The sequence below is a fragment of the Hemicordylus capensis genome, chromosome 4, assembly GCF_027244095.1.
Source record: "Hemicordylus capensis ecotype Gifberg chromosome 4, rHemCap1.1.pri, whole genome shotgun sequence".
In the NCBI taxonomy this organism is placed as follows: Eukaryota; Metazoa; Chordata; class Lepidosauria; order Squamata; family Cordylidae; genus Hemicordylus; species Hemicordylus capensis.
In genome coordinates this window covers 96,446,079-96,460,032 of record NC_069660.1, presented here as the reverse complement: position 1 = coordinate 96,460,032, position 13,954 = coordinate 96,446,079, and the positions used below count along the sequence as shown (strand labels likewise).

Below are 13,954 nucleotides of genomic sequence, written 5' to 3'. Positions count from 1 at the left end.
GTTCCAGTACAATGGAGCCAAACTCTTTAAAATGTAAGTACTGTATTCAGATGTCTAGACATGCAAGTAAATGGCACTTCATATTAATGCTCCACAATAATTGGCATTGTTACTTCCATTTCCCCCCCTAGCTTGCAAAGAAGCATTTGGGTTTTCTGAAGATATTACTTGTTCCACAACAGGCCCATAGCCAGCTGGTGGCATGGTGTGTACCTGTCACACCAAAAAATTCCTGCTTCACTGAGAGTTTTCACTGAACGTTTTATAACCTGCCTTCTCTGACTTCTGTAATCCCCTCCCAAAATTTTTTTTCAGAGGTTGGTTACAGGCCTGGCGGCAAGGAAAGAGTGGCATTCTTCCTAGGGTCAACTGAAACCTCCCATTACTGATCCACAGGGCTATGGATCTGAGTTTAATTCTCAGGTCACGTGTGAAGGAGTATGTACATGTGTAAGAAAGAGAGAAGTTTGAGCTATACACTTTTTCTCCGAAGGTCTCCAGTAGATTTCTTCCTTTTCATGGTTACAGTGCAGACAATAGCAGATTTAGGCACAAGATAAGTAAGAGAAGCAGAGTGGTGTAGTGGTTAGACTGCTGGACTAGGGCCAGGGAGACCCGAGTCCAAATCCACATTCAGCCATGAGACTTGCTGGGTGACTCTGGGCCAGTCACTTCTCTCTCAGCCTAACCTACTTCACAGGGTTGTGAGGAGAAACTTATGTAGTACACTGACTGCTCTGGGCTCCTTGGAGGAAGAGTGGGATATAAATGTAATAAATAAATAAATAAATAAGTTACAGTTTAGGGCCTAACATTATGAGGGGTCTCTGAATACCAAAGAGACTAAATTTCAAGTTTTACTTTTTTAAAATGCCAATAGCATGAGAACTGTTTTTGTTAGATTATTAGTTTTTTGTTCCATCTTTGCCTTTATTTCTCATTGTCCTTTTTATTAGGACAAATTTTATATATATATATATATATATATATATATATATATATATATATACACACACACACACACACACACACATACACATACACACACATATGTGTGTGTGTGTGTGTGTGTGTGTGTGTGTGTAAGTGTAATTTTCATTGTGCTTTTTGTTAGGACAGATTATATATAACACACACGCACGCTGTGGGGCCTTTTAAACTTGACATAGTTTGGGGCCTCAGCGTGTCATACTCTGGCCCTTAGAGCAGATAATCCAGGAGAGTACAAACCAGCAAAGAAAGTGCTTTCTTTCCAGGTGGCTGATTTTCTCCCCTGGCTGGTTCCAGAAGCACCGAAACAAAGAGCGAGGACACCCCACGCAGAAAATTCTCGGGCGGAACGAAAGACAGCCTCTCGTTTCCCTCCTTTCTTCCGTCCAGCTTGTCTACGTCCTGCGCTCCGAGTCCCGTGGAAGGAAGGAACTCGCTGGGTCCACCTTAAGAGCGAGCCCCGAACGAGCCGAGGCCACACGCGTTTGATTCAACCGAGGGAAGGTTGCCAAGAAACCAGACTCCTGCCCTCCCGCCCGCCCTCCCTCCGTCAGCCCAAGGCAGTGAGCAGCGGCGGTGGCTCACCCGAAAGACAGGCTGCCGTGTCGATCCATTTCAGCAGCTGCCCAATGCTGAGCTCCCCGCGGTAGTTGGTGTGGCAGGGCAGCACCATCTGACTCATCCGAACCTCGGTGGCGTTCCGGTAGCTCTCCATGTTGTCGCGCGGCTGCTGGGGCCCTTCCTCTGGAGACGCTGCGCCGGCTGCAGCCGCCGGACTCAGCATGGAAGCCGGGCTCTGCGGCGCGGGAAGAGAAAAGAACAAAGCAACGAGTCACTATGAATGCCAAGCCGCCGCCGGGGCCTCTGAGCGAGTGTGGGGCCCTGCCTCCAAGTGCATCCCGAGTGACCCGCACCGCCTGCTGCACTGATCGCCTGCTCTTGCTCACTACCCATTTCCCTCCAACAACCCCAAGATATGCTGTGCAGACAGACAGACACCCTTTGAGCTCTACATCCTAGTCTCTAATATAACCCTTCAAACAAGAAGTCTGGGGGGGTGGGAGAGGGAACAACTGCAGAGGTGAAAGCAGTACATTTCCAGGTATTTTTTAGGATCCACATTCCCTGGCCTCAGCTCTGAATTTGAGGGTCTAAACTCAAAACTGTCCTTTCCGTTAGTGGCTACTTATAATGATTTCCCCATGGACTGCTTTCTTTTTGTAAACCCAAGACAGTAGTAAAAATGTTTCTGCTAGCTGGAAACCTCAGGCAAGAGTACTCCAGCTAAAAGCCCTCTACATAATAGAAGAATAAGTCCAACACCAAGTTTACAAAACCTACAAGATTAATTTGCCAAGATCTAAATCGACAAAAGCTTCTAATAGGGAGCGCCAAAGCATATGCAGGCATTCCTCCTGGCCTGGGTATGAAAGGAATATATGGGCAAGAAAAGTGGTGATGCTATACAGGAACACAGGAAGCTGCCATATACTGAGTCAGACCATTGCTCTATCAGTATTGTCTTCACAGACTGGCAGCAGCTTCTCCAAGGTTGCTGGCAGGAATCTCGCTCAGCCCGATCTTGGAGAAACCAGGGAGGGAACTTGAAACCTTCTGCTCTTCCCAGAGCGGCTCCATCCCCTGAGGGAAAGATCTTCCAGTGCTCACACTTCTAGTCTCCCTTTCATATGCAACCAGGGCAGACCCTACTTAGCTAAGGGGACAAGTCATGCTTGCTACCACAAGACCAGCTCTACCCTTGAACCAACATAATCCTGACCCCTTAAGAATCCCAAGAGGCCAAGCACCCAGGTTCGCCTTAGTTCAGGTAAAGACTGGCCTCAACTGGACAGAGACAAGACTCTCCTGCAGCCTTACAGGGACATAAATACCTGTTTATCCCTTTTGCTTAGGAAGGTTGCCAGTTTTTCAAAGAGCAGCTCCTATACCAAATAAGCTGTTGGTGCTTATTTGGTGAGTGAGTGGGTGGGTAACGAGATCTTAATCTTGAGGATAAGGTTTGACAACCTCTACTAATATATATATATATATATATTTAAACTACCAGTAGCTCTTTCAGAGGTAGCATATTATTGATGCTATGTAACTTCCAAAATAATCCTCAGAGTAGTGGGAAGGCATGTCAAGAACAGAAGATACTTTCTCCTTCCCCTAACAAGACTAATATCTAATAATGACAAAGTAACTAGGCAGATGTGCACTTATTTACACACAGAGCAACAACAACAACACCACACACATATCCTGTGCTTGTTCAGGTGGTACAGGGAGACTGTTGACTTAAAGTTACTCTTACCAGCAGATTAAGTATCAGGAGGTGGTGGAGGTGTTGCCTCCTTCGCCTATGGGATCCAACAGGGCTCCATGTTGTCTCCATACTATTCAACACCTAGATGAAACTGAGGTGTTGTCAGGAGGCTTGGGTTGAGATGAAACCAGTTTGTGAACGACACCCAACTCTGCCTCTCATTTTTGTCTAATTCCAAGATGACAGGAGACCCTGAATTGGGATCCGCAGTATCATGGAATGGATGTGAGCTAATGGACTGGGACTTAATCCAGTCAGGAAGTGTTGCTAGTCAGTAGGAAAGCTGATCCAGGTTTGGATATTCAACCTGTTGGCTAACACTCCCTCTGGACAAGCAGTTTGGGTGTACTGCTGGACTCGCCTTTACTCCTGGAAGCCCAGGTGGCAGCTGTGACCAAGAGTGCTTTCATGCAGTTTTAGCTTCTGCACCAGCTGCCTTCTGGTTCACCAGGAAAGCCAGATCTGCTTTCCTGGTGAAAACAGATCTGGCATTAATGCACGGGCTTTGGTCTCATCCTGACTCAGTTACCGAAATGCACTCTGTGTGGGGCTGCCCTTGAAAAGTGTTCAGGAGCCTGCATTATAGGGTGTATTACATCAATTTTGTTTAATCTCTACTGGTTCCCAGTTTGCTTCCAGATCCAATTCAAGGTCCTGATTCTATGTGGCTTGGATCAAGGGAACCTGCCATATTCCATATGAGTCCAGCTCTCAAAGGTTATCTGGGGAGAGACTGCTCTAGGTTTCTATGCCAGCTCAGATGAGGTTTGTGGGGACTTGGGACAGAGCTCTCTCTGTAGCTGCACCCAGGCTATGGAACTTCCCACACAGAAAGGCCCATCTGGCCCATTTTATCATGATCTTTTTGAAAATGGCAGTAGTCACCTTCTTTCACAAAATGCTTGGCTCTGCCCAATGCTTAAATATGCAATGTTTTTTTCAGTTGTTCTCTGTATTTTTGGCGGTGATTTGCCGTGTTTTATGTTCTGATCTTACTTTGTGTTGTGAACAACTTTGATCACCTTTTTAAGATGGAGAGATAGCATAACACCTTATTGATAATGTGTAAAAGCGGCATAGCACAATTGAGCAAGGAAGATAATGTCACTGATCTGGGGCGGGGGGACATCTGTGTTGCTGATCACCAAGTCAGCTATGTGCCTGTAATACTTGTGCAACAACATTCCAGAGTACAGTCAACATGGCAACAAGTGTGCTATTTGGGGGCTGCATCACCTTTGTGCTTCAACTCTTTGGAAAATGAGATATCCCTGAAAACAATTGCATTCCTGGAGAGAAGATTTATGGACTACGTGCTACACATTTTAAGCATGCATTTTTAATGCACAAAACACACCGATTGTGTGGGAAGGCTTTAAAAGCTGTCCCTAGCATCATAAGCAAGCATCAGCCATACATAGAAGGCGGGGGGGAGAAACCTGTCCAGAACTAGGAGAGAGAGAGATGAGAACTCCCTGCATTACTTTGGACAAAATTTAAGCTGCTTTGTGTTTTCCCTGACTGATATTAACACCAAGTTTTGAAAAAGAATGAAAAAAAAAGGGGGGGGGGGTTGTATAAGCATCCATTTTACTTCCAACACATACATTTAAACACGTTTGAGACCAAATTATTTGCTTTTTTAAAAAGCCAAATAGACGAACACAAAAATATAAACAAGTCATACAATTAAAAATAATGCCAGAAAGAATACAGCAGCAGTACACCAGAATGGTTTAAAACATACAAGAAAACCAACTCTCACCCCTAACACCCTCCAAAACAAAAAACATTGCACACAATGTTGAAAGGCAGCCACGGAGCAAGATGTTCTTATAAGGGAGGGAATTCCAAAGGCAAAAAGGCCTTGTTCTTGATATCTCTTTGCCTGATCTCTGAGGCTGGAGGACACTGATCTAAGGTAGGGCTGCACAACTTCAACTCTTCAGTTGTTGGAGTACAACTCCCATCAGCCCTGGCTATTGGCTACTGTAGCTAGGAGTGATGGAACTACAACTCCGATCATCCCCAGCCACAGGGGATGATGGGAGCTGTATTCACAATAGCTGGCAGGCCAAAGTTGTGCAGCCCTGATCTAAGATCAAATTACACACTGCATTAAGCACCTCAGCGTTCTGCTCCATGCTGATGTGCTTGTTTCTTTTAAACTAAATAGCTCAACTGGGCCCTCTGAGGACTGGGAATGTGACATGGAAAGAAGAGGCTTTAACTCTACCCCTGTTGCAGTCTCTGTCTAGAAAGTTCTGTCCCTGGGTCAATTTGCGATCTAGGAAGGAAAAAGCCCTATGCTATTGTGACTATTGGGAGCCTTTTTATATATTGCAGATAGCAACCTCATAGGGCTCAGCGCAGCAGGTATCAATCTCTCAAACAATATAGGGCTTTAAAGGCTAGCACAAGCAACTTGAATTGGACCCAGAGGAGAAAAGAGATCAAATACACAAAAATGGCATTATATCCTCTCAAGCGGGCTCCGCTCCAAAACCTCAGTTGTGTATTTTGTGTCAGTTAAAGTTTCTGAGCATTTTCCCAGGGCAGTCCCACACAGAATGCGTTACAGTAACCCAACCAGAATGTGTGCAAGGGCATGCAAGACAATCAGGGTGCTGCATGACATGCAATGGCTTCCTGGCATCAGGACTAAAGACAAACAAAAATAACAACTTGCGCCACCATCACTACCCCCAACATTGTGTTTTATATTTTGTTGGATATGGGTATCTATGCTGGAGGAACCTCCAAACTATCTACCAACAGCAGCGAGAGAGAACACACACAAAAAGACTGTCCTTTTCCTCCCCCCGCCCAATGGAACTCCTCTCTATCAGACCAAATGCCTACAACGCCCTTCCTAAACATAAGCCATTTAACTGTTAAAATAGATTCCCCTTTCACGTCAGCTTCAGCAGGAGAAGCAAGCAATTATTTGCTCAGCTGAAACACAAAAGCAGGGATTTGCTGAGAAGGCTAGGCACTCAGCTGCCGCCGCCACTGAATCTGAGGACTCTCCTAAGCCACATGTACACCGAACAGGCCTGGCTTAAGGCAACTCCCTGATTTGACCTACCCCAGCATATTCATATGCCATGTGGTGTCCTCTCACAAGTGCTGTTACACCAAGGAGTGAAAGAGCTCCCAGTCAGAGCTCAAACCACTCCACACTCAAGTGCTTTCCTGTTCCTCCCATTCTCCATTGGACTGAGAAAGGTGGTGAGGAAAGACGAGCATTATAGGCAAGCCCTCTTCCTGGAGCAAATGTTTCTTTGGGGAGTGGGGCAGAAGAGGCCATTTCAAGACAACCTTGTTTATTTGGACTGGGTTTTGACTGTCAACAAAAGCTTTCAAGGCAGCTGGAGAGAAAGAGATTTGTATAATTATTATTTTTACAGACATACTGTAGGTTTTGTCTTTTGAAAAATAAATAGCTGTCCCAAAGCAGTGGGGTGGGGTTAGAAATGTAAATAAGGGCCACATTAGCCTTTGTCCAAACAGCAGACACAAAAGGTCCACACATCTTTTACTACACATACACAGTATAAGAACATGCATTTTTTGGTGTGGTGGTTGTGACCTACCTTCAGGACCCCATGGGGTTCAAAGGAGAGTTATAAACTTTAAGAACAAAAACACAAGTCTTGTGAGTCCAATATTGGACTGTTTTGTGACTTGTAAAGTATTTAGTGAAACTTTGAGTGCAAAGCCCTCTAAACAGCTATTCAGAATGGTCACGTGTGAAGTGACTCATTATTATATATCAGGTTACTAGCCCGAAATCATTTTTATTTTATCTGCTGTCTGTGAGCTGAAGGATGTTAATGGAGTCAAGCCATGTCCCTTGTATGAGCCAATAAAAAGGGCAAGTTTCTATATTCAAATTCAGGTTTTATTTCCAGAAGCTTGAGTACCTGTTCGCCTATTTGAAGTAACCTATATTCTTTTTTTAAAAATTCCTAACTAGTTTCTTTGCCTACAATCCTGTACAGCCTTAGGACACTCTCCTCCAGTTAACTTCTGCAGGATTGAAACTGCCCAAGCCCAACTATGCACAGGTTTGCAGGTGCTGGTTTTTGCATTTAGATAATTTTAAAAAAATTGAGGTAAAGGGGGGCTTTGGAAGAGGACAGAAATGCTTGCAAAGAAAAACCCATCCCTTGACTGTTGTAAAAAAAGAAAAGAAAAAGTGTTACTTTGAGCCAGCAGGTTTTTTTTCTATCCGTATTGCAGCAAAGATAAACTTCATGTGAAGATGAGTAATTCTCCAGACACTACTAGAGTTTTGTTCCAGGACTTTCTTCCTTTTCTTAAGCTAGCAGTGATGCCCTCACTTACACATCTGTCACGAGTTCCTCATTGCAGCAGCTTGAAATTACGTTTACCAGTGTTCAAACAAAAAAACAAACAGACAAGCAAAGGGTAGAATTAGGGTGAGGAGCTTAGGAATCAGGGGAGGAGAGCTGGTCTTGTGGTAAAGGTAAAATAAAGTGTGCCGTCAAGTCGATTTTGACTCCTGGTGCCCACGGAGCCCTGTGGTTTTCTTTTGGTAGAATACAGGAGGATTTTATCATTGCCTCCTCCGGCACAGTATGAGATAATGCCTTTCAGCATCTTCCTGTATCACTGCTGCCCAATATAGTACCAGCAGGGATTTGAACCGACTACCTTCTGCTTGTTTGTCAAACAGGTAGCAAGCATGAATTGTCTCCTTTGCTAAGCTGGTCCACCCTGGTTTGCATTTAAATGGAAGGCTACATGCGTGAGCACTGTAAGATATTCCCCTTAGGGGATGGGGCCACTCTGGGAAGAGCACCTGCTGCATCTTGCATGCAGGAGGTTCCACGGTTCCTTCCTGGCATGTCCAAGATAGGACCGAGAGAGATTCCTGCCCAACCTTGGAGAAGCTGCTGCCAGTCTGTGTAGAGTAGACAATACTGAGCTGGATGGACCAATGCTCTGAATCACTAGAAAGCAGCTTCCTATGTTCCTAACTGAAAGCATTTCTATTCTTCTAGGCCTACAAACAGTTGGACACTTTTTTTGAGGCAGTCCTAGGTGTACTTCATTTCTATTCCAACTAAGACCAATCATTCCAGAACAATTCCCAACTTCCAATTAACAAAGAAGACTCAATGCATTTTGAAAATTAGATAGATCTCACCATCATTCACCTTCAGTTTCTCTCCTAACCACTGATCACCATATGGAAGCAGAAACACTTTTGCTGGTAATTAGCAGTACAGACATGTCACCAGAATTCCACAGAACTGAATGACACTTCTGTTTCAACTGTATATAGCTGGCAGTCTCTTAACTCAAATCCACTATCCAATTTTAAGCCAATTCCCATGTCTCTGCATAAGTGATATGCCAGGGAGAGCTATATTTAGCAGCTGTTTGGACACTTAAAGATACAAGCCAGCTAAATCAATCTTTCATCCTTACATTTGATGCCATGTAAGCAACCCATCTCTCTAGTGCTTCATTTTCTTTGCTTAGGCATAATAGGCAAGATGCAAGCTTTTACTAGAACAAAATTCTGTAGGTGAAACAAAGTGGGTAAGATTTTAAAATTACACATTCTCAAAGTTTTTATATACATTTCTTCCAAGGTAAAAAAAAAAACCATGACTGGAGATACAGAGAGCTTCGAATCACATGGTTAAAAGCTTACCACCTGGCACCTGTCCAAAGGAGGAAGAGCATTGTCTGTAGCCCGCCCGCCCTCTCTGCCACTATATGGTTAAGCTCAGCATTATCACCCCACAGAAGCCACACTGAAATATCAGCAAACAGAAATGCTAATGCTAGGCTCAAGCATTTGGTTGGGGGCTAGGACAATCACCTTCACTGTGGTTACATAGGAACCACACAATAATTTTGCAAGCAGGATGTGATCTGAAATTGGAGTATTTTCACACACACACAGTTAATATTGAAACACATATACCTTTCATTTATTTTCCTTCAAAAAGCATCAAAGTGCTTCCTGTATGGATAAATACTGCTTCACTCAGTTGTCACTTAATTTGTCCTCAGTGATGCCAGCATGTAACCAGATCTAATTGGCTACACTGAATCATGACATTGTGCCAATTGGCCAGGATCCCCCATGTGACTAATCCAGGAATTCATTCCCTGTTGGCTTTGTTTGCCCTCAGTGATGTTCAGATAGCCAAAGTAGGTTGGCTACACAGCATCATGTCATTCAGTAAATGAATACCAATTAGTCATATGGTAGTCCTAGCCAAGTGGTGGTGGGGGAAATGGCACTGAAGCAGCAATGGCATGTACAAAACTGGGTTGAAAAAAGGTCAATAGTTCACAATTTAGGGGGCTCTGGGGAAACATTTCTGCTCCTTGGAAACACAACTTGCATCAAAAACTGAAACAGGAGAATGTTCACGTCAGCCCTACTTTTAAGCAGCTGCCACATGGCTGGCTCCCAGTCATCTGAGTATAGACAACAGAGGTGCACACATACACTCATAATCAGGTGCACACACAAAGAATGAGCCATTTTGCTCTGTAATAATGGGTTCATACAAGAATCAGAGATTGTGGAGTTCCACTCACATAGTTTGGCACCCACATTACATTAGACATACTGTGTGGTATATGTATATGACTCATGTATATTTGTTGGGATTAACAGTAGTGGCTTTATTAATCAGGCTTGATGGAAATATTTGCACAACACTCACACACTCCTACACCAGACTTTGGCCCTGTAGTGATCAGTCTCTCCTCCCTCTAAAAAGAGTTGACAGGGAGTGAACCTTTGTCCCGACTGACAGGCTGGTGAACTCCAGGGCAGCCAATCAGTACACCAGGTGGGTGGGACCTAGAGAGCGGTTGCTGGGAACAAGAAGGGAGATTTGTGCTGGAGAAGCGCATGCAGTAAGGTTTAGTGAGAAGCATGGAGTTTTTGCTCCCTTATGGTCAAAGCCAGCATGGAGGTTTCTCACATGGGATAACTGCAGGTCTTTGAGATACAGGTTGCAGGAAGCTTGATTCTCATCAAGTGTTGGGTGAGTTTTCAAGGAAAAGGGGATTCAGCATAGGGAACAGTTTGTCAGATGTTGCATTAGAAACTTATATTTCTGTGTTTGTGCTTTGCATATTCCTGATACTGTTCTATTATTGTTTAGCTGAAATGTAATTAAAATAAGATACACAAGCCTACACTCAGTCCACCTAGGGCATTGCAAAATACTCTGTAAACTTTTAAGTGTGCCTAAATGCAACCTGAAACTGCAGCCGAAGACAACCTATTTTTTGTAACCTTGAGTGTAAGCGCCTCGGATGGAAGCAGTCTCTAATAAGTGAACTGTTTTGTTCTCTTCTTTTTACAAATCTCTCAGAGTTGGTTTTTAAGACAAGTTGTTCTAGTAAGAACTAATCCGCCTACTTTCCTTTCACTGTCTCTACATCTGGACTAAATTTGGTACAAATCGAGGCCCACAAATTAGACCTCTTGTGTCTCAAATGTTCATGTGTCCGCCATCTTGAATTGAGATGATGTCATCATTACAAACTGCACCATTGAGGTGTCCCTGTGTGTCATTCACTACAGCTGTTCCAAATTGATTCAAATCAGTTAAGACAGTCCTCAAGTTAGTGCACTTGTGCTTCAAATGTTTATGCATCTGCCATCTTGGATCAGGGTGGGTGCCATCATCACAAACTACACCATTGGGGCATCCCTATGTGTCCATTCAGCTGTAGCAAATTTGGTTCAAATTGGTTAGACTGTCCACAAGGTAGTGCACTTGCACCTCAAAAGTTCACGTGCCCATCATCTTGAATTGAGGTGGATGATATCGTCATATTTGCTGCTGAGGTGTCCCTATGTGTCCCTACAGCTGCAGCAAATTTGGTTCAAATCGGTTAAGCAGTTCATAAGTGAGCCCACTTGCGCCTCAAAAGTTTATGTGACCGCCGTCTTGAATCAGTATGGATTACATAATCACAAGCTATGCCATTGAGATATCCTTGTGTGTCACTCACTGCAACTGTACCCTATTTGGTTCAAATAGGTTTGGCAGTCCACAAATTAGCCCACTTGTGCCTCAGATGTTCATGCGGCCACCATCTTGAATTGGAGTGAATTACATCATCACACACCACGCCCTTTGGGCATCCCTATGTGTTCCTCCATCTGTAGCAAATTTGGTTCAAATCTGTTAGGCGGTTCACGAATTAGCCCACTTGTGCCTCAAAAGTTTACACATTCACTATCTTGGATCGGGGTGGATGACATCATCACAAATTACGCCGTTGAGGTGTCCCTATGTGTCCCTACAAATGTACCCGTTTTGGTTCATATTGATCCAGGCATTGCAAAGTTGATGGTGGGGGGACACGGGGACACACACACACACACACACACACACACACACACACACACAATGCCGAGTGATCTCATAAACCTACTGAAAAGTAGGCTAAAAAGGAGGGTGGAAAGGGGATTTCTCTGGTGCAAAAGCATCTTCAAGAACTCAGCAGCTATCAGTTTTCTCTTCCCGTGTAGGCCGCCTACACATGGAAGGTGGTTTTTTAGCCTACTTTCCAGTAGGCTTATGAGAACACCCAGCATTCTGTGTGTGTGTATCCGTGTGTCCCCCACTATCAACTTCGCAATGCCTGGACCAATATGAACCAAATTGAGTACAGATGTAGGGACACATAAGGACACCTCAATGACGTAGTTTGTGATGATTTCATCCACCCTGATCCAAGATGGCAGCCACGTGAACTTTTGAGGCACGTGGGCTAACTTGTGAACCGCTTAACCGATTTGAACCAAATTTGCTACAGCTGTAGAGACACATAGCAATGTCGAAATGGCATGGTGTGTGATGATGTCATCCACTCCAATTCAAGATGGTGATCATGCAAACATCTGAGGCACAAGCGGGCTAATTTGTGGACTGTCCAACCGATTTAAACCAAATAGGTATAGTTGCAATGAGTGACACATAGAAACATCTCAACTGTGTCTTTTGTGATGATGTCATCCACTCCAATTCAAGAAGGCGACTGCGTGAACATCTGAGGTGCAAGCGGGCTAATTTGGGGATTGTCTAATCCATTTGAACCAAATAGGGTACAGTTGCAGTGAGTGACACACAAGGACACCTCAATGGCATAGTTTATAATGATGTTATCCACCCCAATCCAAGATGGCGGATGCACACACTTTTGAGGTGCAAGTGGGCTAACTTGTGAACCGCTTAACTGATTTGAACCAAATGGGCTACAACTGCAGGGACACATAGGGATGTCCAAATGGCGTAGTGTGTGACGGTCTCATCAACTCTAATTCAAAATGGCGGCTGTATGAACCTCTGAGGCGCAAGTGGGCTAATTTTTGGTCTGCCTAACCGATTTAAACCAAATTTGATAGAGTTGCAGTGAGTGACACACAGGGATACCTCAATGGTGTAGTTTGTGATTATTTCATCCACACTGATTCAAGATGGTGGACACAAACTTTGGGGCACAAGTGGGCTAACTTGTGAACCGCTTAACCAATTTGAACCAAATTTGCTACAGCTGTAGAGATACCTCAATGGCATAGATTGTGACAATGTCATCCAACCCAATTCAAGATGGCGGACAAGTAAACCTTTGAGGTGCAAGTGCACTAACTAGTGGATAGTCTAACTGATATGAACCAAATTTGCTACAGCTGTATGGACACACAGAGATGTCCCAATGGTGTAGTTTGTGATGATGTCATCACGCCAATCCAAGATGATCCCCTCAATGCAAGATGGGCTCAGTTAATAATGCAGTAATCGCCTCCCATTTATGGAGTGTGGATAATAATTCAGATGGTTCCTTGATCCATATCAGTTTATCTAAAGATAGAGTCCTTAATAAGGCAGGGGCTAAATTGCTCCATCTTGCTAAATCTTTTGATCTGATCCCTTTAAACAGTACTGTTCCTTCTGACATCCCAGGTGAATTTACATATTTATCCTCTTGCGGCAGCAGTGTGGTGGACTATATTTTGGTTTCTCCCCTGCTGCTTAATCGGGTCATAGTGTTCAAAGTGGGCAATCAAGCTTTTAGTGACCACTTGCCCCTTCTTCTTTGTCTTGATATACCATGATCTAGGCAAGACTATTTTATTCCAAGCTTAGCTGAATCCTTTCCTACCAAAACGAGATGGAAGGTAAATTGGTCATCTGATGTGGAAAGGGCACTGAATACCCTGTATACTTCTGCAGTTGGCATTGACCTATATAACTCTGTCGTGCAGGCCCCGCCGGGAGTGCTAGCAATCTAGGCTGAGGTCTCACAAAAGATTTTGACGACAGGTCAACTGCTCTCTTCTAAGAGAGGTAGGATGAACAACTCTAATGAGTGGTTCGACTTTCAGTGCAGGGATTTGCTTGCCAGGCTGAGGGGCATATATGGGGAATATAGAGCTGGTTCCAATCAAGTGCTCCCTCCAGAATATTTTACAACCAAGAAAGCTTATAAAAAATGTGTGAAGTCAAGTCCCAGGCACAGGAAAATATCTGGAGGAGACTAATCTTGGCCACCACAACAAGGATGGTGGTGCCTTTCGGCACGTTATTTCAGGTTCTACCTACCCTAGAGTGCTTT

At 44.1% G+C, this 13,954-nt stretch overlaps 1 protein-coding gene across 3 annotated transcripts in view; it reads right to left on the bottom strand.

Moving 5' to 3' along the window:
* The window catches only part of ACOT11 (acyl-CoA thioesterase 11), a 151,609-nt gene that overhangs the window by 47,906 nt on the left and 89,749 nt on the right, over nucleotides 1-13,954 (bottom strand). For all 3 annotated transcript variants that reach the window (XM_053243603.1, XM_053243604.1, XM_053243605.1), the window contains one exon: nucleotides 1,576-1,786. In XM_053243603.1, the coding sequence (XP_053099578.1) occupies nucleotides 1,576-1,786 (211 nt within the window). The remainder of the gene's footprint in view (nucleotides 1-1,575; nucleotides 1,787-13,954) is intronic.